Consider the following 26,542-nt stretch of genomic DNA (forward strand, 5'->3'; position numbering starts at 1 on the left):
CTGACGTCCTTCCCTCCGCCCCCAGAACAGCAAAATATATGGAACGCCTGAAAATCGAAGACGGTGTGCAGTCAAGATTTTGTCTGATCTCTCTCCCCCCTCCAACCCTTTTCCTTTTCCCGTATCCTCCATCGGTGATTGATAAATTGGGCCTCTTCGATCTTGATCTTGCGAGTATTGCTTTGCAACAATAGACTTGTGTCCTATCCAAAGGGTAGCGAGCAATTGCTTTTGACCATTTTTTTTTAATGCTATGGAAACTAGGGCCGGCTTTATGGCTGTCATGGAGAATTGATACCAATATTTTATTTACCTAGATATGCCAGGCTGTACTCCGAACACTCCTTTTGAGGTTTTTTGTTTTTTTTTTGGTGTTTTTTTTTAAACTTCCAATATTAATGAGTTAATGTCTGATATGGTTGACCGTGAGATTTCATTGAAGTCAGTGTGCAGTAGAATAGGTGTGTGTGTACCATCATCATACAGCTTTTTTAAAACGAGCTTTTATATAGTGCAATATCCACTAAACGTGCTCAAAGCGCTTTACAAGGGGTCCCTGACCAACAGCAATACTTAACATGTAGAACGAGACATGACGTCTGTTAGGCGATATTACAATTTTTGTTCCGACAGATAACGCTTTTAACTGCCAGATACTCATTTTACACCTGGTGTATGGTGAGAGAATGTGAGTAAAAGAGCCTTTTCCAATGACTCAACTATGTGCCGAGCGAGGCTTGAAGCCAAGACCTTCTGGGTGGGGTTCCTGACCTCCCATGGTGGGCAGGGAGGTACATACTGTGTCTTCTATCTCCCTATGTTTGTTTCCCAACATGCTTTCTGTCTTTGTCTTGGAATGAGATTACTTAGTTTTGTCCTGGCCCTGACCGGATACCCTGGACGGTAGGGAAACAGTCAAATGTATAGTTAGTTTTGGGAGAGGATATTTTTTTCTTTGTAAATAATCTCACTGTTATGCATTTTATTATTTTTTGTTTATGTATTATATATGATTTGTAAAAATTTGAGTGTATTCCTCTTAGTGGGGACCTGTTGCTTGTGTCTGGATGAGACTTTTAAATGATCTCAAACCGAGTGCACTGAAAGTGTGCTCTTGGAATCTACACCTGTTCCCTATTTGAACCAGTTCCCCTTTGTCTGCCTTATTCTTGGATACTTTAATTGTAATTCTAGACCTTTTTACCATCCCATTTTCTTCCTTTTTAAGGCGCTGATATGACCTTAATGTGTTGCAAACGCCGTAAAACCCTTAAAAACATAAAAACAAAAACAAACCAAGACCTTCCGATTCGAAAGCGAGTGTCATATCCACAAGACCACATAGCCGCACTGCGCACACTTTTTTTGCTTCCAATATAAATGAGTTAATGTCAGATATGGTTAACCACAAGGTTCCATTGAAGTCCTGTATAGTGGAGTAGATGTGAGTACCACCATCATACAACACATAGGACGGGATGTTTTGTTTCCTTTTCATACTTTTATTTTAATTACTGTTTGTTTTATTGGTTACCCCCCCCCCCCCACCAACCCCCCAAACCCCTCTCTATGCTTCTATTTTGAGAAATTGTTTGGTTTATTGAAAATTTTGATTTTTGTGTTGATTTTAATGTGAAAACTGGTGTAATACTATTTTTTAAAGAATCGTTGAAATGATTTATAGGGATTGCGAACTATATTTTATATGTGTATTTTAAAATCTTCCCTACATAAGAAATAGATACAGTAATTTTTTATAATTTTTTATCTTTAATTAAGAAAAAGAGAAAAGAAAAAAGAAAATTAAAATGCTTCTAGACCACCACACTCGGATAATAGTATTATTATATCAATGTTATCATTGCAATTTTTCCCTCTGATATCACTGCCTATAGTCTTTCACATTCCCTAATCCCAGTGGTGATATAACCCTACTAAATGTTCACACGTTAGCTGTTAAAAACCAAAGAACAGCAATGTAGTGACTTCCTGCGCTAAACGGAGTTTTTTTAGCTTTCATTTCTATGGCTGGAGATTGATTCCTGTTGCTATAGGCAACATCCATGCCCCCCCCCCCCCCCCCCCCCCCCCCCCCCCCCCCCCCCCCCCCAAAGAAAGAAGATAAAAAAAAGCTGTGTCAATTTAATGCGAACCAATCGCACATGCCTTTTACAAATATTTTTCCAGATAGATTAAATGCTCTATGTGATTAAATAAAATACAACTTTGAACACCAGACCATGATGACAGTCAAAGTATATGAAGAAACCCAATAAATAAAAGTAAAAAGACGAATATCTCTTTCCCCCCCCCCCCCCCCCCCCCCCCGGCGCAATTACCCCATCATCTAGAAATAAAATATGAATCTGCCTTTCTGAATTAAAATATAACAAGCACAGTCGCTCTGTTTTTGAGATAGCGTGGTTCAGCGGTATGATCTTTGCTTCGTACCTGAATGGTATCAGGTTCAACGACAACCCGCTCCGCTGCGTGACCTTGAGCAAGTCACATCGCTTTAGCTTACTATGCGGTGCTGTACTGCGGCTGACACCTGTGTTATTCTGGTCTTTCCTTGGAATAGACACTAAAGACAAACATTTCTCCTTGGGGATGAATAAAGGAAATATATTTTTATTTTGAAGGGTGGGATTTGCGGGGAGGGTATAACCTAAGTTTCCTTCTTTTTACTTTGTCAAATGTATTATAGAAAACATTATTTAAAAAATTATTTTTTTTTTTTTTTTTTACTGCACAGCATATGTCTGTATTTTAAAGAGTCCACTGATAGTAAAAATAGTTACCTCGTCATACTCATTATTTTCCTTCTTTTTTCCCCCCTTCTCTTCTACAGCGACTATGTTCCTGAACACCCTGACGCCCAAGTTTTATGTGGCACTCACAGGGACCTCTTCTCTCATCTCAGGACTCATTCTGGTAAGAATCTCCTCGAAAAAGCTCGAAACGTTCCATGTTGGATATTTTGTTCATTTTCTTTAAGCGATGTTATTCATTTTTGTTTATTAGATTTTACATGTTGATGTTGGGATGAACCTGTGCTTAAAATTAAATTTTAAGTTTTTAACAATTTTAGTCAAAATAAATGCTATCAGGGAGGAGAATATATATAAATAAATAAATAAATAAATAAAAAGGATTTCAGTGACATTGTCTGAATGAAGTGGAATTTTACAATCAAAATGATCAGAAAGGTATTTGAAGTTTAAGTTTAAGAAATATATATATATATATATATATATTCATATATATATATATATATATATATATATATATATATATATATATATATATATATATATATATTATATATATATATATATATATATATATATATATATATATATATATATATATAGATATATAGATAGTATGCAGATGTCGTCACTCGGGCCTTTGTTATTGTTTTTGCCATCCGCGTTTGTGAGTTGTTCTCACTGAACTGTATTAACCAGACTATAAAAGTTCATGGTTACACAGAGTTTGTGTGTTGGTCCGTTATACTTCCGGATGGCAATGTTGTGAACTCCTTGGCCAAGCGCATTCTATATATATATATATATTTATATATATATATATATATATATAAAGTATCAATCCACTATTAAGGTGACCACTGTGAAATGCACCAATTGGAGGACCAAGCATATGTCTTGTTCAAATTGATTAAACTGTTCAATCTTTGTTCAAATGAGTATAGTTTGATTCCCTACAATGATTTATGAACACAATTCTGATGCTTGATGATCACAATGGTATATAGAAAATTACTCGGTCCCCTAATGTTTTACTAAGTGTTTCTGTAGCTTTAAGGAGACATTTGGTAAAAACATGTTTTTAGGGAGACCACATTAAAAAACCCTTTTAGGGAGCCCAGTATATGTTTATATATGTGTATACCTAAGAGTGCATTTTCAAGTGAGCTACCACCAAATTGTCTAAAATAAAGTAAGTCCTTAAGATTAAGAGCTTCATGGCCATAGTGTCGAAGCTTATCCCAGTGTGCGTAGAGTGAAGTGGCCGAGCAACGCATTTACTAACTCCTGGGAAGGTCCATCCCTCAGAAGGGGCGCTCAGGGAAATAACCTGGGACTCAAACACGGCAAAAAATATTCCCAGTTGCTCCGTGCGCCATTGTTTTTGCAGTCCCCGACCCTTTTAGAAACCTGACGACCCAGGTTAAGATCAGAGATAGAAGGGACCAGGCAGAGGAGTTTATTTGTTGTTGTTGTATACCACTGAATGGACTTGGTTTGTTTTGTTTTGTTTTTAAGGGTTTTACGGCGCTTGCAACACATTAAGGTCATATCAGCGCCAGTAAAAAGGAAGAAAATGGGATAGTAAAAAGTTCTGGAACTACAATTAGAGCACCCAAGAAAAAGTAAGGCAAAGGGGATTTGTTTCAAATAGGAAACAGTAGATTCCAAGAGCCCACTATCAAAGTACTTAGTTTGAGATCACCTAAACGTCTCATTCAGACACAAGCACAGGTCCCAACAAAGAGGGATACACTCAAATGTTTACAAATAATATGTAAACAAAACAATAAAGAGCATAACAGACAGATGATTTACAAGGGAAAAATATAATCTCCCAAAACTCGAACTATACATTTGACTGTTTCCCTCCCAGCCAGGTCCTGGACAAAACCAAGTAATCCCATCCCGAGACAAAGACAGAAAACAAGTTGGAAAACAGACATAGGGGGATAGAAGACGCAACGAGTACGTCCCTGCCCATTATGGGAAGTCGGGAACCCCACCCAGTGAATGGAGTTGGATGGATAGGACAGCAGATCTGATGGACACAATGAACGGCTTCAATCAACATCTCATTCACTTTAACTTGCACAATGCTTGCTTTGGTTTCGTGGTAGACAGTTCGTCTGACGCCCGAGTTGCCAGGGTTCGAATCCATATTTGTGGCGATGCAGAGTCATTGTAAAAGTCTCATTTACAGTCTCACTTGTGTTAATTGGAGTACGTTACTGAATTGTAACAACGTTGTTCGTGTCCATATAAATGTACTACCAGCTGCACGTTGAGCTCATTGTGGGTTTTATGATACATCAAGCTCGTGTAAAATTACATTTACATTTGACCGAAAAATGATACATAACGATAGAAGTCTACAAATCATATTGCAGGTTTATTTCAGTTCCAAAAGCCATCACAAACATTCATCCACTGTATCACATAAGTCTTTGGTCACCAAATAAAAGCATGAAGTTTGCTATGTGTACAGTGCAACATAAAAGGATAGAAACAGTTTTACTGATAAAACCCTCAAATGATAACAAACCAATATGTTGTTGCTGGTAAGTTGCTTAATTGCATTTGTTAAAAAGCATAAACTGTGAAGCAAAAGTGTTGAAAATCGTTTGAATAAAGTTTAATGCAAAAAAAATAATTCTTAAGCACTTTATGCCGTTCTAAGCTGTCGTTGCTGCATTTTTTTTCATTATTAATTATTATTATTCTGATTAAGGATGAGGGGATAAAGAAAGAATGAAATTAAATGCACAGAGGTGTCATTTCTTGACAGTCACCTCTAAAGATTGCAACTCTTAAAATTATCATAAAAAGAATAGTGAAATTTTACATTAGGTATCTAGAAAATGCTGAACATAAAGCTACATTGGCCAATTAAGTTAGGGTTAGTAGAAAGACTTTTTATTCTGCCATATCTGATTCTTTCAGATAGTTCTACATAGCTGCCAACTTTTCAAAAATAAAATAAGGAACGCTCATTTGGCCCGGGATGAGGGGCGATGTGTGCCGAAGCCCCGCCCCCCCCCCCCCCTTCATCGAATCGCAACATATAAAAGTCAGCCTTTTTAATTACTATTACTAACACTAACAAGTTTGAGATGACAGAGGCTAGTCCAAATGTTGCTCAATTATCGGGTTTAGTACCAGCACATTTGAATCGTTAAAATGACACTTTCCACAATGATTGTTGTTTTGTTTTTAAGGGTTTTACGGCGCTTGCAACACATTTAGGTTATATCAGCGCCAGTAAAAAGGAAGAAAATTGGATAGTAAAAAGTTCTAGAATTACAGTTGAAGCATCCAAGAGAAAGTAAGACATAGGGGAACTGGGAACAAATAGGGATCAGATGTAGATTCCAAGAGCGTATCACCAATGTACTTAGTTTGAGATCACCTATAAGTCTTATCCGGACACAAGAACAAAATCCAACAAAGAGGAACACACTCAAATGCTTACATTATACATTAAAAAATAACAAATATAGTAATAATACATAACAGAGAGATGATTTACAAGGAAAAAAATATCATCTCCCAAAACAATAAATATGCATTTGACTGCTTCCCTCCCAGCTAGGACTCCGGCGAGGGCCAGGAAAAAAACAAGTAATCTCATTCCAAGACAAAGACTGAAAGCATGTTGGAAAACAGATATAAGGGGATAGAAGACACAGTGTGTACCTCCCTGCCCGCTATGGGAGCTTTCCACAATGAGATCAAAATTCAGAACGGACAATATAAAGAAAGAATTCAACTGCCTCAACTTTGATAAGGACCAATACACAAGAAGCACAATTGTAAAATAAATGAAATAACTTAAGATGGTTAGAAATGCATAACCACCAACCTGGTACATCACTTGAGAGGGCGTTTTGGGGTAAAAATTAGGTGAGTTCAGATAAAAAGTAGACGATTGCATATATGTTTTCTTTCATGCAACATAATGGTCTTTAAGTAGTATACTATAATAGTAGTTATAGTAAAATGCACCTCTAAATATTAGAGAATTCCTACTTCTTTACTTTGACAAGATAAACACACCTAAAAATGGAGTATACTTATTTTTCTTGAACCTAAACCGTTACAAAAGCTTGCTTGAAAAAAAAAATTAAAATCAGATGAAGATGTTTTTAAAGGGATTAAATTTATATATTTCATAAATTAATAAAGGGAAATAATCATTGTCATCTTTAATCAATATAAGCAATTGATTTTCTTTTTGAATACCTTCCAATCAAAAAGGTGGATTTAATTTTATTCTTAATTAAAATAATATTTGTAACAAATAGTGAAAGTATCAATACTGTCTTAGAATATTCAAAGTATATTGAGGCTAACATCCATATCCTATGCAAATCTCCAATACATTATGAAAGGTTTGAGTAAAATACAGGCGTCATATAAACGAATGGAACTTTTTTAATTGTTGAAAATCATTTATGATAGAGGCATAATTCAAATTAAAGAGCTACACAAATGGAGATTATGCTCTCACTGGACACCAATAATAATGATAATAATAATAACAACAATAGTAGTAGTAGTAATAGTAATAATAATGGATCAATAATAATAATTCATTAGGCTCACATGGCTTTTTTACCACAAATTAGTCAAAAATTACAAAATACGGATTTTGAACTAAAAATAAGCACTTACGGACTCAGGAAGTCAAATACGGAACAAATCCGTTTTTAACAGAACGGTTGGCAGCTATGGTTCTACAAAGCATTTGTCTCTCAAGCTGAGCAAATGAATGTTCATATAATATAAAAAAGGATATTGCAATGATGAACAGATTGTACTATATAAAGATAAAACGTTTTTGTAAACCCCCAAAATATGTCAATAACACTATACAATACAATGAATGTAATACAAATCAAATTCATGATTGTCATTACACCGATTGAAACGCTCTTTCCCTTCTATATTTATTTCTTTCATTAAAAATCTTTGTCTTCACCAAACTAATTAGTGTACCTTCAGGGATTCCTTTTTGTGAAAATACCCTGTGGTGTTTTAAGAACAGAATAATTTCAGACTTTCTAGGTAATGATCCCCTTGAACCATGTGCTGAAACATCTTCGACAAAGTTTTTAAAATATGACTTGACTCTATCTGTATCCTCATCTGACCATGACATGTATCTCCGATTTTTGCTTGAATTCCTCTTGGGTTCAGTTTGTTTTGAAGAACACGTAAGCTGATTTGACACTCCTGCTTCACCATCAAATATTTCTTCTTGATTTGCAGCTGTTACTATGGATGTTCCAAAATTTGCATTTGAGTCTCTATTCACTACAGAGTCATTTGTTTCAATGTTACAATTTCCTTCCCCAGTGACCGATGCTGAGTTATCAATTTGACCCAAAAAATGACCAACTTCTGTTATTTCTCGTATTGCAAGTGGACACTGATAAATGTTTTGATTGATTGATTCACTGTGTCCCATATGTCGATAGAAGACATCTCTCTCGTGTTGTGGGACATCAAGTAAGGCAAATAATGTCGAAGCTCGGTGCCTGAATTTATCAGCTATTAACAACTGGGGTTTCTCTAAATCCTTTACTAAGGAAGTGACATATTTGATGGCAATGTAACCACTTACATGATCTTTGGATATTCCTGTATTTGGAAAAAGAAATGGGTTGTCTGAAATATCAACAGCTTTACGCTCCTGTGCAAGTTTCCTTAAAGGCTGAATTGTGTCATTGGGTATCAACACAGGGACCAACATCTTGCTTCCCTTTCCAGACTGATAGGCCAGCTTATACTTCTCAAGTAACGCTTTTTCCAGAGGATCAGTGACATGTTGTACAAGCTGGGGATCAACCCATACACCTGAATCTGCATCATTCCAGTCTTTTAACAACATCCTTGCGGGTTCTCCGCCTCTCCTCGCATTAAACATTGTAAGCCTAGCTACGATGACATTGCGAAGCCTAACAAACATATGTGAATCAAATAATTGATAATCATCCTCACAAATACGGACCATCTCTTCAGTAATAAATTGCCGTAGCTTCTTTATATCATTCTCTAATGGCATCTCTTTGGGTTTTCTCAAATTTGTTCTCTTTGCTTCACATTGAACTCTGGCTGTAAAAAAAATACTATCCCAATTATAATCCAGGACAGCTTTGAACAAATCTATCTCTGCGGATTCTTCCATTTTGTTTTGCATTATATATTCCCCTTTTAAGAAATTAATTAACTTTTTCAATATAAATCCAATTGAAAGCTTCAAGCCTGCTTTCAATGTCCCATCCTCTTTCAAAGGATTTCAGAAATGGTTTGCGATATTTCATTAAAGTTACAACGCTTCACCACGTCCTCTCCAGAGAAAGAAGGTTGATTTGTTCTCTTCCTAGTTTTTAAAATCAAATTTCCTAAGATGCGTAAATCACTCATTATAACTTTTCTCTCCTTCTTTGAACTTTTACTCCACAATTTTGTTCCTAACAATACTATAGCTTTGTCTGATCGACACAAATTTCCCACTTCATCATTCCGAAATTTGTCAAGAATATTCTCCTTTATTTCTTTACTTGCATTGGGAGCCACGGGATAAAATTTTACAACCCCAGTACACAGAGCATGCTCAGTACTACATTTCTTTTTGTGTTCATAAACCCTTCGTCCAGAGTAAAACCCCTTACAGCCAGCACACATAACAACTTCATGTGACCCTTGTGCTCTCTCACGCATAACTATTGAATTGTTTCTAGTGTTTGAATAAAAAATGCCCTTTTTCTTGAGATTCTCCATTGTTCTATCCCTTTCCTTTACAGGCTGTTTCATGGTCTCTGTAACTTCTGTCTCATCTTTGTGTTTCCTCATCAAATGCCTTGAGAGTTTTGTTTGCAACTGTCCACAGTATGGACAGGGTCTCCTTGGCTTTTTGTATTTCTCTGGGAAAAAAAAAGAAGAAAATAAAGCACATCATGCTATGAACTATGAAAATAAATCAATAGACAGATCGTATGCACATCAGCTACATGACAGCGATAGAGAGGAATAGCATTCCAAATATTTAAGGCCTGGACAAGTAACTGTCATAATTCCTTCTTGTTATATATTTTTCTACCATCTATTCCTTTGGAAGAGGTATGTTAGATTTGTGGAGACCTCTGCCACATAACAAATCCAGTGAAAAGACGCCATATTTTTGTTTTGAAATAGAAATAAATAGATCAACCCACCCACTTCACTGGGTTCAGGGTTCCCTCTTCATTATAATCAAAATATGAACATAAATCGGAATAGTAACACATTGAAGTCTCATCTGAATACATAGATTGTCCTTTGTTGTTTCAGTGAAAAATCAGACAGAATGTCAAAAGAATTTTAGGTTTTTCCCCAACCACCCCTTGGAGGTATCAGTATCAGCGGAATGGTAAGCGTCATGTTTTTTACGTTGAGCAACAAAATTTACTCCAAATGCTTCACTCGACCCAGGCGGAAAAGCAATCAAGAATAGACCCAAGTCCTATCCAAAGACTAACATTTCATTTAAGTTTATTGTAGGCCCTTGGCCAATCGACAAAATTCAATTCACATAAATTATTTACAACAATCAGAAATTAATTATATCAATAATAGTAATAGAATGCAATGAAGGCAATATCATAATAATAATAATAATAATAATAATAATAATAATAATAATAATAATAATAATAATAATAATAATAATAATAATAATAATAATAGTAATAATAATAATAATAATAATAATAATAATAATAATAATAATAATAATAATAATAATAATAATAATAATAATAATAATAATAACAGTAGCGGCAATAAGTAACAATTAATATAGTAACAAAAGTAATAATAGACTATAGTTCATAGTCATAACAATGACTTTCTTTGTCATTGAGGGAGTGAGAAAACATCACCGGCTGGCAGAACAAACAGCCGACATCAATCAAACGTACTCCAGACCGGTTGAGCATCGGCTTCATTAATTCCTTAAAGACTTCCCCCCAACTGCCTGAACGATGCTGATGCCCAGACAACTTAATCCTGATTTATATTTTGTGGGAATGAAATATGACATGTATATGCCGGAAATATTTCAATAACAAACACACTGTTCAGATAGAAAATATTTGAGTCTTGCCTTTGTTAATTGACACAGGTAAGTTAGGAAAATAAATGCTAGTAAAAACGATCAGCAAGTTCGTGAACACTGCTTCTCAACTCGAACATATGTTTTCATCAAATCTACACACATCATGTTGTGAGCTGAATTTTAATGATCTCAGTTGTCATTGAAAGGAAACCCAAGAATTTTAGAATAAAGAAAAATATTGAACCTGGAAGACAAAAGGGTTTGTAGCACAGCAGACATTATCAAAGTATAATTTTAGTACCGACAAATTAAAAAGAAAATGTGCTTTTCTTTAAATGCTGCCAATCATCATATACTGTTTAGGTTGCAAGATTAATAAAAATGTTATCTACTCTGATTCTCGTTAAGTTTCCAGCTGGTCTGTGAAAAAAAGCCTTAAGCATCATAGAAATACAAAGAAACAGTTTTAATATATAGATGGGTTGTAACAAAAAAACCATTTTAACACTTACAATACAAGCAATTTAAGTCTATTACAGACAAAAAAACCCCAATAAAATAAACATGAACATTTTTATGGCTGGTTTCACTGATATCACTCACACATTGGGGTTTCAGATTCTAAGATGTCCACCCTATCAAATTTGGATTTGTGCTTGTTATGTAAATGGTAGCGTATTTTGCGACGCAGCACTGCCAAAACAGAAAAAAATGCAATAACACAAATGCAGCACCATGGAGGGGGTGGAAGTTTTCTTTTAAAAGGAATGGGTAAATTAAAATTGATCCCACAAATATCAAAGGAGAAGAATGACAAAAAAATGACTCACCATTGCACGTAACACGTTGGTTTGCAAGTGTATAGCATTCGGGTTGAACCTGGGTCCCAGACTGGCAACGAGGTTCAGTCTGTGATAGTTGTGGATGAGGCTCTGACTGAGTTGGGGAATGAGCACTAGGTTCCAGAGACAATGATGTACTCAGCATGGGGTACCTCACAGAGTACGTAGAGGAATCAGACTCGGAGTCAGCAACAAAATCGGGACCCTGTATATTTTGTGGAAAAGATGACAGATCAATCAATTTATTCATGTTGACAATAAACATGAAGAGCCATTGTTTAATAATCCAACTAAACAATTAGCTGGTTAATAATGCAAGTATAATAAAAAAGAGTTGAGAAAGGCAGACATATTGTCTAAGTATTTAATATGTTCAACTGTGCTTGGATAAATATAGATACACCAACCAGGGTTTCAGTAAACCGTTTTTAACCAACTCTTTAAATCCTACACCAGGACCAACAACTACAAAACAATTTTTTATATCACTACGATTCTGGACATATAAACGGTTGTCATTGCAACAATATGAACTTCCTAACCTTGCAACTGCAATATAGTTAACAAAAAAAGTTGATAAACATTACGATGCAAGAGAATTTGGACAAAATGCGAGATCAAAAGTATAATCCCAACAGAAGCTATTTTAATTTTTCCTGGAAACGCATCATTTTCACATTTTGTCAAATAAAAAACAAACGACTTCAAATGTGAATGGCTCATCAATGAATATCACTTCAAAATATAACGAGGAAGGTTTAAAATAGTGTTATTGTTGGCGAAGTCCACTGCAAAGAAAAATTTTTAACAACAAAAAACTAGGAGATCTCACTGGTGTAAAACAGTGTTGTCCTTGTCCTGAAATATTGTATTGCGCCTAACAGACTGCAGGTCTCATCTTTTGTGGCAAATGTGTTTTGTCCACCACAAAATATGGTGATGTGAAGCATTTTGAGCATGGTGCCAACTGTGGATAAACGCTATACAAATGTTATGATTTTATTTTAATGTACATACTTACCACAAATGAATCATGTGATATGGAACTTTGTTCTGCATCACTTTCAGGCTCTGAGTTGGAGTCTATATAGAAAATAAAAACAACAAAAAAAAGCTGAAGACTATCATGTGCAAGTTTTTCTCTAAACTCTTAAACAAAAAATCATGCCATCTTGTGCTGTAAAAGGATTTTTTAAAAATTATTTACCTTATGACTATTGTCCTTTGGAAAAAAAACGAAAATTAAGTCGGTAACCTTCTGGCTATTTTCTTTTAAATTTCAAGAACGTCAGAGTTGGCAAGGGAGGACGGAAATATAATTCCAGAAACCAATCTGTCTATAATCATATCCATATGATAGTTTTTCGTTCAAGATTCAGGTACAGTCCACTTAGGATAATCGCAATACCTTGGGATCATCGAAAATGTTGGGATTAACCGAAATTCAGTTTCCTGTCCACTATTTCAACATTTTACACATTTATTGTCAACTCAAACCAGTAAATAATAATCTTAGTCCACCACATACAGAGCAATTTGATTGAAACAAAAACCATATGGCAGCCCCGTGTAGATTTGTCAACCAAAAGCAGCTATGAAGCAAGCCGATATCTTATTCAGATTGGAAGAAGTTTCAATCTTTTTTCTCAACAATTCAACATTTGTCAGAGTTAAAGAGATTAGCCTTAATGAGAGACAATAAGCTCTCACCAAACTCATTGGTCACAATGCACAGTTGTTAATCCTAAAACAAAGGATATCGCTCAGTCTCTCTTTATAACTGTCATTTATAACCTGTTGTCAAGATTATGACCAGCCCCACTCCTCTTCTATTTAATGGCCACCGATGACGTCACAAACCCATACTGCAGAGCCCCGCCCTCTTTTGACTCTAACAGAGTGGTGACACACTACTGTAGCATTAAATCCTGCTCACTCTCGATTCTTCAACCTGTCACGATTTCATCCATGATGAAATTTAATCATGATATACTATTTGATTTCTTGAATTTACCACTTTTTAAAAAACCAAAGTTTGTTGCAATTAACCAGTGACTTTTATATAGAATTATTTCCATTGCTTAGGAAATATTGTGATTAACCGAAAGTTGCGATTAAACGAGTTGCAATTATCCGGAGTGGACTGTAATAGTATTACACATCATGACTCAAAAAAAAAAAAAAAAAAAAGCAAACTATGTGTACCTAAATGTTATTCATTTCCTCATCAAATTACATTCTTACCATTAACATCATAGATCACATCAAAAGGGTTGTCTGGATTGACAGCAAGACATTTTTCAGGATTTTTAAAGCTAAAATCTCTCTGATCTGAAGTTACAAAAGAAATAGCATATTCTCAACATTAAACTATGATTTGTGATGGCTGTGATATGGCATACTGTATGCATAAAGCAAGATGCAAAGACAGGTTTAAGTTTAAATTATTTTATATTCTTTTCAAAAATCCATTCTAGTTTTGCCAAAATAAAATAAACACGAGAAGTGTTGAGTTGGATAGCGCTAAAACTAAAAGTAGTAGTGGTAGTAGTAGTAGTAGTAGTAAACGACAGATCTTACTCACTAGTGTGAATCTACAGTCTACAGAAGTTCCCGAATTATCTGACTCCACTTCCAAATGACTGACTGACAAGTGACAATCATCAATCGGTGTGTGTGTGTGATTAGGTACTTTGGTAAACGTCCATTTGGCCCTCCAGCAGGGAGCCGATAAATGGCCTAGTGGCTGTGACCCGATTTTTTGGACTTTTGAGTGATGGGTCTCAGAAAAAGTTCCATAGATTTTTTGTTTATGGATGGATTTTAATGATTTATGTCTTATTTTCTTCAGGAGAAATTACTCTATCGTTTGGTGTAGTTTATTTTAAAATCAATGACAATTTAGTATAACTTTTGATTATGGATAAAGTAGGGTATAATTTAGCTTTGGATAATTAAAAGATTAGAACTTGGTAAATCAAAATTTCATGCTGGCACGTTTATTTAACATCTTAACTTTTTTATAAATTAAATTCAGGGCAAAGTTGAATACCGCATCCATGAAATTCGTTCCAGTAAAATCCTTACTCAAATCTTAGCGGTCATTTTAGACCAGTTTTGAAATCCAAATGGCGGTTACTACCGGAAATGCAACAATTTTCAGGTCACAAAGTCCGTCAGTAAATAACAAAGGCAAATAGAAGACCATTTGTCAGCCTTTAAACTAACACAACTTTTTTTCTGCTTATCTGATTTTCACAATTTTGGTATCATTAGAATCGTGGTGAAAAGCACTTTAAAATGATATAGGTTTCATTGAGCTCAATCCAATTTGAATTTTTTACCAAAGTACCTAGTGTGATGTCTACCCTATTGAAAATCTTAAATCAACTGTGATGTAATAAGAATGGCCTATAACTTACCATTTAAATTATCTCGGTGTCTCTTCAATGATGCCTCCAGCATCAATTTACCCCACGATGCCATAGACGTCTAGTTTGGAACTCAGCAAGTGACGAAAAAATACTTGCGGCTATAGAGAGGACGTCCGTCGGCCACTCTCTTTGCAAGTCAGTAGTTATCAGATAATCCTTGGTTCTTGAAAAATATAGAAACACAGCGGTTCATTTAAAAAAACTCTTTTGTAGATCAAGATATAATGTTAGGTATTGCACTTTAAAATCTCTTCAGACATAGAACGGGTCAACTTGACGTCTAGACCAAATCATTTCGAAGATCGATATGGCAACAGCAACGCCTGGAATGGAGGATTTAAATGCGGCATCTGATCTACTGCTATGACAGAAGATGCTCCATTTCACGACGTCGAGATGGCTTCAACTGGCATCAGGCATCAACATGCTACTCAATAATGGGTTTGATGAAGCGTTTGACTAAGAACTAAAGGCCGAGCTGATAACTGATAACCACCTACTACTGAGTGCCGAGTGCCTCTTTATGCGCGAAATTGACTAAACATACGTTTCACGAAAAAAAGAGTTACTATGTTTGCTTGTCTCTTGTCACCAAGATAAGAATCCGGACCAAGATTCGATAAATCTGTTTCTAAAAATAGATTATAATTCGTATATCTTGTTCATTCCTCAGTTCATCAACTTTCACACAATTTTATATTAGGTTTTCATTACTATAAAAATCCATATAATGCTCTAGAATTTTAGAGAAAATTTCGGAAAGATATATTGCCCCACTATTGAAATATATCGATGAAAACACTGGTACCCCTATTGTACTTTTTTCAGGCGGTCACCTTATTGACCAACGTGAAAATTTAGGCATAACTCTTCTTACTGTGGTGTTTAACAAATAACTTCAATACTATGATTTACAATTATATATCCTTGACGGTTGGGTTGACAACCTTAAACTAAAAATAGAAAAGTGAATGTGCTAGAGGTCAAATCAATAGGGGGACCGGATTTTGGTCTCCCTATTGGTAAAGTACTGTAAAATGAACTAATAGGGGTACCAAAAGTCTCCCTATCCGGTATTAATACATATATATATATATATATATATATATATATATATATATATATATATATATATATATATATATATATATATATACACACATATATATATACATATATATATATATATATTTCTTAAACTTAAACTTCAAATACCTTTCTGATCATTTTGACTGTAAAATTCCACTCCATTCAGACATTATAACTATATGGATGGAATGTGTCACAAATTATGTAAAAACTATGGGGAATATTAATTGAATCCTGTAACTTTTGCTGTCTTGTGCATAACTCATTGGTAGAGAGCCGAGCTGTCTTGTGCCGACACATACCGTCCTGGTTCCAGTCGGAATTCTATTCAAATTCTTCCTGGCAATTTTGAATTCTACAAAATCCACAAAATATGCCTTTTGGTCTGTTGTATATTTTAATTTGTGCATTGTTTAACTATTGATTGTCACGGAAATCCTATTTATTTATTTATTTATTTATTTATTTATTTATTTATTTATTTATTTATTTATTTATTTATTTATTTAATTATTTATTTATTTATTTATTTATTTATTTATTTATTTATTTATTTATTTATTTATTTATTTATTTATTTATTTATTTATTTATTTATTTATTTATTTATTTATTTATTTATTTATTTATTTATTTTTCACGGCGTCCTGATCACCTTTGAGTGGAAGTGTAAGCTTTATATATGCTTCATTATTATATTATTATTATTATTATTATTATTATTATTATTATTATTATTATTATTATTATTATTATTATTATTATTATTAGTATTATTATTATTATTATTATTATTATTATTATTATTATTATTATTATTATTATTATTATTATTATTATTAATCTATTCCAAACAACCATAAGTTGCCTGCAATGTGTCAAGAATATTTGGTGTGTTACTTGAATAAACACGTACATGCAAACTGATCATAAGACTTTATAATTTAGGATTTAAATGATCAATCACACATACACACCTGGTCATAAGAATTAATAATAAATATAAGAATTATATGTTCACCATCCAATTTATATTTATTAACATTACATCTCGCTCTGTTTCTCATTTTTAATGGTAGATTTTTGAGTGGTGGTACTTCAAGAAGTACGGGACCTCCTTCATAGAGCAAGTCTCCCTCAACCACATCTCTCCCCTTCTCGGTGGCGGAGATGGGACCACGGAGAATGCCTCTGCCAATGCCAATGGCAACACGCCTGCTGCCACAAACGGGGCGGCCATCGGGGGGTCGGTGGAGAACAACAGTAATAACAGTCGGAATAATGGCCAGCCATCTACAGGGCCTGGCCAATCATCGAGTGAGTAGCCAGTTATTTTATAGATAAAGTAATTTAAATACTCTTTCTTTTAAATATTTTATGGTTCTCAAATTTATACTATTTAGAGGAATTCTGCTATTTCAAGTCCTCTGCTTTTTCCTTCATTTTGGGCTCCAGGCCCTCAGTTGTGTCTATACATCTTCAAAACTCATTGTAAATAGTCTGGTTGCAAGGGATTTATCCATGTTTATTGATTCTTTAACAGTGTTTTCCTTTTTATAGTATGATTAATAATTCTATATTTTACAAGTATTGTCATCAACATAGTGGGCGTATTGCTCCACTTTATTTATGATGAAATGGGTGTGGGGGCGCTAGATGGATGTTTAATAATTTTTCATGATTTAAGGGTAATGTTTATCATTTAATGATGAGAAGCTTTACACGAAATATTTTCAGATGGTCTTAGTGTGAAAGATTTCCAGGCTTTCTTGTTTTTGGTAGACATCCCTGATTTCCACTCTTGAAATTTGGAAATTATTTGTGAATAAATTTAAACATCTTTCTTTTTAAAATGAAAGTATGAATTTTCCTTTTGAAAATATGAATTTTCCTTTTGAAAATATGAGAAGGAATTCTGAGGTCAAGGATCAAATGTTTTTTTTTTTCTAATTGAGTTCTGTTATGGTTGTTGTCTCAGCAATCTGATTCTGACAGAATCAAAATATCCTTTGATTAAAAATACAATTTTTTTTAAAGATCTCAAATCAAAAAAAAAAAAAATCATATAATAATTGTTAATTGATTTTAAGTGAGATTGTAAAATGTCTTTTATTTCCTTTTTTAAATCCCAGAATGCAAAGTTTGGCGAAATCCTTTGAATCTGTTCCGGGGATCGGAGTACCAGCGATTTAATTGGGCCACGGGTAAAGAACCATTGACCTATTACGACATGAATCTATCGGCCCAGGATCACCAGACCTACTTTACATGCGATGCCGACTCTGGAAAACCGGAATACGAGAGTGAGTTTTATATTTATAGATATGATGTATCCATGGCAATTTTCACAATAGAATGTAATGTAAATGGTGCTGCTCGAAGATCGAAGAAATTAATAAGAATGTGAAATGTGGTGGTGGCGTTTGTTAGCGGAGGAGATTGAACAACTTAAACCATGTTGTATGTATATTTTACTTAAAGATCCAGAGTGGCATTTATAATTTAGATACAATTGTGTAATCTGTATAAAATTGGATTTATAAGTGCTATGAATGTTGCTTCTTGTGAAATATATTATTATGGAAATCATTTAAAGATATTTTTGTTTTTGTTTTAGGGATTAAAATGTTTGTTAAAAAATTCATATACAAATATATCCTTTTAAAATTGTGAGATAGGGAGGGTCTTTCGTTTGTGTATGTGTGGGTGTGTGCGTGTGTGTGTGTGTGTGTGTTTGTTTTTTTTCCATTTGAATAGTTAACACATATTATTTTAAATACACTTTGAAATTTGCTTTAATTTTGTTTCAAGGTTTAAATATAAAGCTTTACACAATATTGAACTGTTTTATTGACGTTTCTCCCACCTTACACCATTTTCTATCTTCTGTTCTTTCTAGTCATGCAGATGGCTTGGCGTGAGAGAAACCCCCAGTCCAGGATTAAAGCAGCTCACAACGCTTTAGAGAAAAACCCAGAGTAAGACATTTCATAATGAATCTATTATTACCCAATCTTCTAAGACAGTCCAGTATAAGGTATTCAATGATGCACTGATTGTTTCGAGATATGAAGAAAGAAAACAAAAAAAAAAAACAACAAAAAAAAAAAAATAAAAAAAAAAAAAACCCAAAAGCAAAACAAATCCCAGTTAAACTAAAAACCTGTTCTACCATACTCTGGAAAACCCATATTTAAAAATTTGGCCAGAAAACTCGTCCTTCAAATATCGATTGATTTAAATAACCCTCATCTTGGCAAAAACTCTCAAACCTGGGACTGAAGGAAGACTTTGCGAGGTCCCAGGTTTGAGAGTTTTTGCCAAGATGAGGGTCATTTTAATCGATCGATATTTGAAGGACGAGTTTTATGGCCAAATTTTTAAATATGGGTTTTTCCAGAGTACGGCAGTGTTGAGAATAATGAGGGTTTGGTGTACTGGAATAACGAGTTTAAGCAGACGCCGAGATTTTAAAATTCTTTTTAAAATATCTATTTGTAAATCCATTGGTATATACATAAATACTCTTTAAAAGTAGTCAACTTCTGCTTAAAGTAGACACCTTCCGTCATTCCCAAATTTTCTGTTCTTTATTTTAGTGTGTTCCACTGATAATGGACAAGTAAACCTTGCTTGAAAGTCAATCAATTTTTCTGGTTTGGAGGTGTTTGCTTTATCAGGATTCCACTGTATTTGTCATAGAGATACTTTTTTGTTTTTATTTTAATCTCGAAGTCCTGGAGATAGGTTTGTATGTGTCATGCATGTAATTTTATTTGAAAATTGAATTTTAAATGTCAAAAATATACAGTTTCTTAACAAGTCTTTCCATTCATTTCATTCACTTCATCAGATGTGCAACTGCTATGGTCTTACTCGCTGAGGAAGAGTCTACAACTATTTTAGAGGTGTGTTTGTTTGTGTGCTTTATTTATACATTTCTATAACAGCTAACTGTCACAGTTTTGCAATATGGAGAAAAAGATGAAAACGATTTTAAAAAATTAATAAAATTAGACTTTTTATGTAAGGAAATGACCCTGGCTTATTTCAGGATTATGATATTTTTTGACTGATAATTTAAAACATGGAATAGACAAATTGAGAGTATAGCTCTGAATCTAGATTCTGGGTTTTATAATGGTCCAAACAGACTGCCATTTTGGGTTTTGATGGTAGTGGGCTTTACTGTATCCTGTTTTAGCTCTTTGAAAAGTTGGCTGCTCTGCATTCTACGTTCAAATTTAATCCATTGTAGCAACCTGTTGGAGCTGTAACCCAAACCTGCCTACTGTTCGTAGAATTACGAAATTATGGATCCAATTTTAATACTTTATGGGCGTCTCTAAGTCTTATTGAAAATAAAAGTTGATGCCAGATTACATCATTTTAAGGATTTTTAAAGTGTCATTTCATCATTGTGAGGATAAATTGTTGATTTTTAAAAAGTTAACTATGATGAATAGTATTTTTTTATTTGTGCGGCGATGTGGTCTTGTGGTATGACACTTGCTTTCAGATTGGAAGCTCCTGGGTTCGAGCCTTGCGATCTGAAGGCAAGTGTCATCCCGCTAGACCACATAGCCTTGTAATGTGCTTTGAGCAGGATTAGTGAATATTGCTCTATATAAAAGTTCACGATTTTTCCGATTATAACGAACTACTTTCCAATCCTTTCTGACAGTGTGAAAAGCAATTCAAGCAGGCGTACAAAGCTGCAGAAGCCAGTTATAGGAAATCACAAGCATCACAGCACCAGAACGCGGCACAAGAATCATTGCACCGTAAGATGACTGATGCATGATGGTTGCATCGTGTTATTATATTTAAATCGTTAAAGGGTCATAAGCATTTTTTTTTAAATTAAAAAATGGAGCTTTTAAGGCAATTGTTAAATTTTTTTCCTGTTTTAAAACAGGCATCGATGCCTATTTTGAAAACAAAGCTTACAGGAATATGTATGAATTGAAGGCTGATTTTCCAAAAGTCGTTTTTCTACTTTTTGAGATTTTCCATCCATGAGATAAATTGAAATGTAAATTTTATTTTAAGCATCAAATGGCACAAGAATTTCCTTTCATTTGTGTGAATTTGGAGTTTAAATATGAAAAGATATTAGACTGAATGAGAAATTTTAGGGGAAATAATCCTCAATATCTCAAAATGTGAAAAAACGGAGTTAGCGAGTTTTGGAAAATCACTCTTCAATTGGATATGGCCAAATATGGCATTGGTTGTTGTATTGTTTGGGTCCTTTGCTTTTGGTTTCATTGATTTAATATTATTATTATTATTTTTTTTTTTCAATTTTCAGGTCGTGATTCGAATGTGTTGGTTTATATTAAAAGAAGATTAGCAATGTGTGCTCGTAAATTGGGGAGGACGCGAGAAGCTGTCAAGATGATGAGAGATGTGAGTTTTGAAGAAAGAAAAATGAATTTTTAATATGTTTTTTTTAATGTCAGGTGGATAGATATTGATATATTAAATGTTTTCAAGGAAGAATGAAGTACAAGAGCGATATAACGCAATAGTTTTTTGATAATTAATGACCACTTCTTTTTTCGTTATGTAAAACGTCAGATTTGAAGACAGAACTACATTTGATATTTAAAGAGATTAAATCTGGAGCTTAAAAAATATTCCATCAATGATGGCCTTTTTGAAAATTTTGTGTTTTACGTTGTTTTTGTAAACACCTTTATCGTCATCCATTTTTGATCAAAAAGACAAAAAAAGATTCTAAAAAAGAAAATAGATCAAACTTTGTTCATTAAAAAAAAAAGAATATTGCAGTTGTTTGCACCTTAGCTTGTATATCTTTTTATCGTTATTATTTTAATCACTTGTTATTCTTTTATTGGAACACATTTCTTTCAATCTTTCCCAACCTCCTCCCTGGGTGGGTTCCTGACCTTCCATAGTGGGCAGGAAGGTCACTTACTGTCTTCTATCCCCCTATATCTGTTTTCCAACTTGCTCTCGTCTTTGTCTTGGGATGAGATTACTTGGTTTTTGTCCTGGCCCTGACCAGATACCCTTGGTGAGAGGGAAACAGTCAAATGTATAGTTAAGAGTTTTGGGAGATGATATTTTTTGTCTTGTAAATCATCTCTCTGTTATGTACTGTATTATGTTTTGTTTTCATATTATATATGATTTGTAAACATTTGAGGGTGTTCCTCTTAGTAGGGACCTGTGCTTGTGTCTGGATGTTAGGTGATCTCAAACTAAGTGCTTTAATAGTATACTCTTGGAATCTACATGTTTCCTTTTTGTGGGTGCTTTAATTGTAATTCTGGAACTTTTTACTAACCCATTATTTTCCCTTTTACTGGCGCTGATATGACCTTAATGTGTTGCAAGCGCTGTAAAACACTTACAAACAAAACAAGCCAACCTCCTCCACAGTTGTTGGAGTCTCCACTTATGACTTTTAACACTCATGAAAACTGCAGTTGTATCTGAGACATAATTAGCTTGTATTTTAATCTTTTTATCATCATCATCATTATTATTATTATTATTATTATTATTATTATTATTATTATTATTATTATTATTATTATTATTATTTTTTATTATTGTTATTATTATTATATTATTATTATATTATTATTATTATTATTATTATTATTATTATTATTATTATTATTATTATTATTATTATTATTTTAATCGCTTGTTTTTCTACTTATTGAAACACATTTCTTTTTTAATTTTTTCAACCCCCCGCCACAGTTGTTGAAGGAGTCTCCAGTGATGAATTTCAACATTCATGAAAACTTGATAGAAGCCTTGTTAGAAATGCAGCTGTACGCCGATGTCCAGGCGGTTCTGTCAAGGTTTGATGGTGAGTTTGGTGTCAATACAGTTGTGTGTCTCTCTCTCTAATCCAGAACTCCACAATTAAGATGTCTCCATTATCGGTACAGGTTGCTTTGGGACGGATTTTTTTTCTTCTTTATTGTTTTCTACACTTTATGGACTGATTCCACTGTCTGGATGTGTCTTTGTAATCCAGACAAAGTGCTGGGAATGGAGGTGTTCACATTAACAGACTTGTGACTGTACAGTAAATAAATAAACAGTTCCTTTAATTATGAATTGCAATATATATATATCCAATTAAAATGTGCTCTAATCACTTTACAAGTGTCCCAAGTCAACAGGAGTACAGAAATTAGACTAAACATGATGCCTGTAAGATATCACGGCCATGAGTCAGGTACTCATTTTACACCTGAGTACAATGTAAGGATTGGAGTAATGATCCTTTCCCATGGACTCAAAAACTTGTGCTGCCCACATTGGGGTTCAAATCGGTTTCCTAGAGGTCGGAAGATAAGTCCCACCACAAGACCACAAGAGTTGCATAAGAAATAAAGAGAAAGATAAGGCAAGGTTGCCAATTTTCCGTATATTTACAGAATTCAGTTTGTTATAAACCCTCAGTATATTTTCCAGTCTCCTGCTAAATGGAAAAACGTAAGTAAATCATGTTTTTTTAAAACTGGAGTTCAGCACTCAGAAAAGGGGCGGTCAATGTGTTTGTGTCAAAGTTCAGTAAATTTTTGCCTCCTGAATTCACAACCCTGGGATAAGGACAATAATATGAATTGTTGCAATTCAGTTTTAATGTTCAAAGTGAAATTAGTCTTGATTTATTAGCACATAACAGGAGAATCATTTTAACTCATTCAATCCTAGAGATTTTTGCTATTTTTCAAAATTGAATAACATGTGTTAAAAATGAGCATGTACATAGATAGTTTTATTCAACTACCATCAACATGAAAATATCAACTACCATCAACATGAAAATACTGAAAACATTAACTTTGATATTACGCCTTTAATTTGTCTCAGAAAAAATGTAATAAATTTGCATGGGGTAAAAGTAACCTGGGTAAACTATGGATATAGTCGGTGTTAAGGTTGAGTGAGTTAAATGATGAATCTCTTGTCATTTTATAATCATTTTTTATGATTTTTTTTCTCTTGTTCTATCATCACCACCAGATATCAGCCTTCCAAAATCTGCTACCATATGTTACACAGCTGCACTTTTAAAAGCCAGAGCGGTTGCAGACAAGTAAGTTTGTACTTAAATGAAGTATTATTTTATTGTTTTAACCGTTTTTTGTTGTTAGCTGAGGAAGAGTTTTGAGTCCTGTTACGTGTTGAATCTTTTTTTTTTTTGAAGCTGTTATATTATTATTATTATTATTATTATTATTATTATTATTATTATTATTATTATTATTATTATTATTATTATTATTATTATCATTATCATTATCATTATTATTATTATTATTATTATTATTATTATTATTATTATTATTATTATTATTATTATTATTATTATTATTGTTATTATTGTTGTTGTTGTTGTTGTTATTTATTTATTTATTGATCAGCTACTAGCATTTCAGTATTTACTTATATGCAATTATGTGGTAGATGCTTTATTCATACATAATGATAAGAGATAAATGTTCAATCTTTTCAAGCGGAAGAGATCAGTTAACAAATCCTTGTAGTGTCAAATGTGCCATTAACCAGAAGAAAGAAAGAAAGAAAAAATGAACTACATGGAAACAAACAAACCTAGAAAAAACAAAACAAAACGGGATATAATCGGAATTTAAGATAAGAAATTGTGAAGAATTCAGAGGTAAAGAAACTCTATGGCTCAAGGGGATTTCAGAGATGCAGAGAGAAAGGCTGTGAAGATGATAAATCATAAATTCTAAAACCTCAGCAAAGAATTGCATTCATCTTAGCTGTTCATAGCTCTCCTTCCAAATTTACATTTTTTGTTTTTTTAATAATTTGAAAATTTGTTGTTTTTTCTGTTTTTAAAAAAAATTACGCAAGGTGCTGTGGTACGAAGCCCTTATAGACCTCCTACTCCGACGAAAATTTCCTAGAAATACAAATTTTTGGGTTCTAATTGACCATTATAATATAAAGATTTTTAATGTAATAGACTTCTCTAAAATGAAGTTTTGTTGCTCGGGCTAGTAGGAGTTTTAAAGCATTAATTTAATATATTTAAACACAAATTGATCATTTTTAATGGTAGTAATAATGACTATAAAGTTATTACTCCTGAAACCTATGAATTCTCTGGTCCTAATTGACTATTATATCAAGATCTTTAATTCAATAAACTTCTTTAAAACACAGTTTTGTTGCCAGAGATAGTATTTATAAAGGAGTTTGAAGCATTAATTTAATTTATTTAAACACAAATCGATCATTTTTAATGGTAGTTATAATGTCTACTGTGTTATAATCCTTGAAAACCACAACATTTTCCATTTCCAAGTAAGCAGGTGTACACTTATATAAGATGCTTTCATATGTAACTCTATTAAAGTTTTGACTGTTAAAGCTTGTGCCTAGAATAATTTTCCCACATCTTACATCTCAATAACTTTTTCAACCAGATTCTCTCCAGACATAGCATCTAAGAGAGGGTTGAGTACAGCAGAGATGACAGCAGTGGAGGCCATACATAGGGCTGTGGAGTTTAATCCACATGTCCCCAAGGTGGGTGTGGACATGGCATTGATGATGAAGATGATGATGATGATGATGATGATAGTGAGTATGATGATGATAGTGAAGGTGGTGGTGGTGGTGGATATGGCGTTGATGATGAAGATGATGATGATGATAGTGAAGGTGGTGGTGGTGGTGGATATGGCATTGATGATGATGATGATGATGATGATGATGATGATGATGATGATGATGATGATGGTCGTGGTTTTGGTGGTGTAGGTTGCTGGACATGGCATTGATGATGATGTTAGTGATGGTGGTGGTGGTGATGGTTGTGCTGACGACAACTATGACAATGTTAAGTTTGTTAAAAAGTGTTATTGACACTGAAACGAAATAAACCAGACCAAAAAAAAAAAAAAGAAAATAATAATGCAATCCATAAAACTGTTTATTAAAAATTGAAGAGTGGTTTTCCAAAACTCCCTAATTCCGCTTTTCCCATTTTGTGATATTGAGTGTTATTTCCCCTTAAAATTTCTCATTCGGTCTATTATTTCATCATATTTAAACTTCAAATTCACACAAATATAAAGAAATTTTTGTGCCAATTGCACAGTGTCCAAAATGCGATACTTTATTACCCTGACCTCCCCACAGTCCTAAAGCGGTTAAGCGATGCCAGATGTGCCAGGTGATGACTCACCCAGTTTCGGCAAGAAAACGAACGGCACGCTTGCTGGACATGCATGTTATAGTAATTGTATGCAATCAACAGTTGGGCATTCC

At 33.7% G+C, this 26,542-nt stretch overlaps 2 protein-coding genes across 5 annotated transcripts in view; one reads left to right on the forward strand and one right to left on the reverse strand.

Moving 5' to 3' along the window:
• LOC144975444 (suppressor of tumorigenicity 7 protein homolog) overlaps positions 1 to 26,542 on the forward strand; it is a 99,146-nt gene that overhangs the window by 63,201 nt on the left and 9,403 nt on the right. For all 4 annotated transcript variants that reach the window (XM_078919510.1, XM_078919513.1, XM_078919511.1 and 1 more), the window contains 10 exons: positions 2,852 to 2,934; positions 17,317 to 17,554; positions 18,370 to 18,540; positions 19,137 to 19,215; positions 20,091 to 20,145; positions 20,922 to 21,021; positions 21,552 to 21,649; positions 22,979 to 23,090; positions 24,260 to 24,332; positions 25,696 to 25,798. In XM_078919510.1, the coding sequence (XP_078775636.1) occupies positions 2,852 to 2,934; positions 17,317 to 17,554; positions 18,370 to 18,540; positions 19,137 to 19,215; positions 20,091 to 20,145; positions 20,922 to 21,021; positions 21,552 to 21,649; positions 22,979 to 23,090; positions 24,260 to 24,332; positions 25,696 to 25,798 (1,112 nt within the window). The remainder of the gene's footprint in view (positions 1 to 2,851; positions 2,935 to 17,316; positions 17,555 to 18,369; positions 18,541 to 19,136; positions 19,216 to 20,090; positions 20,146 to 20,921; positions 21,022 to 21,551; positions 21,650 to 22,978; positions 23,091 to 24,259; positions 24,333 to 25,695; positions 25,799 to 26,542) is intronic.
• LOC144975556 (uncharacterized) lies at positions 3,092 to 12,804 on the reverse strand. Its single transcript, XM_078919718.1, has 5 exons — positions 12,736 to 12,804; positions 11,703 to 11,919; positions 9,197 to 9,700; positions 3,165 to 3,169; positions 3,092 to 3,103 (listed from the first exon to the last, which is right to left on the reverse strand). The coding sequence occupies exons 2-5, from the start codon at positions 11,857 to 11,859 to the stop codon at positions 3,092 to 3,094; spliced, it is 678 nt and encodes a 225-aa protein (XP_078775844.1). The 5' UTR covers positions 11,860 to 11,919; positions 12,736 to 12,804.

Source organism: Berghia stephanieae, chromosome 6 (genome assembly GCF_034508935.2).
Source record: "Berghia stephanieae isolate SIO BIC M18660-M18661 chromosome 6, UCSD_Bste_1.3, whole genome shotgun sequence".
Taxonomy (NCBI): domain Eukaryota; kingdom Metazoa; phylum Mollusca; class Gastropoda; order Nudibranchia; family Aeolidiidae; genus Berghia; species Berghia stephanieae.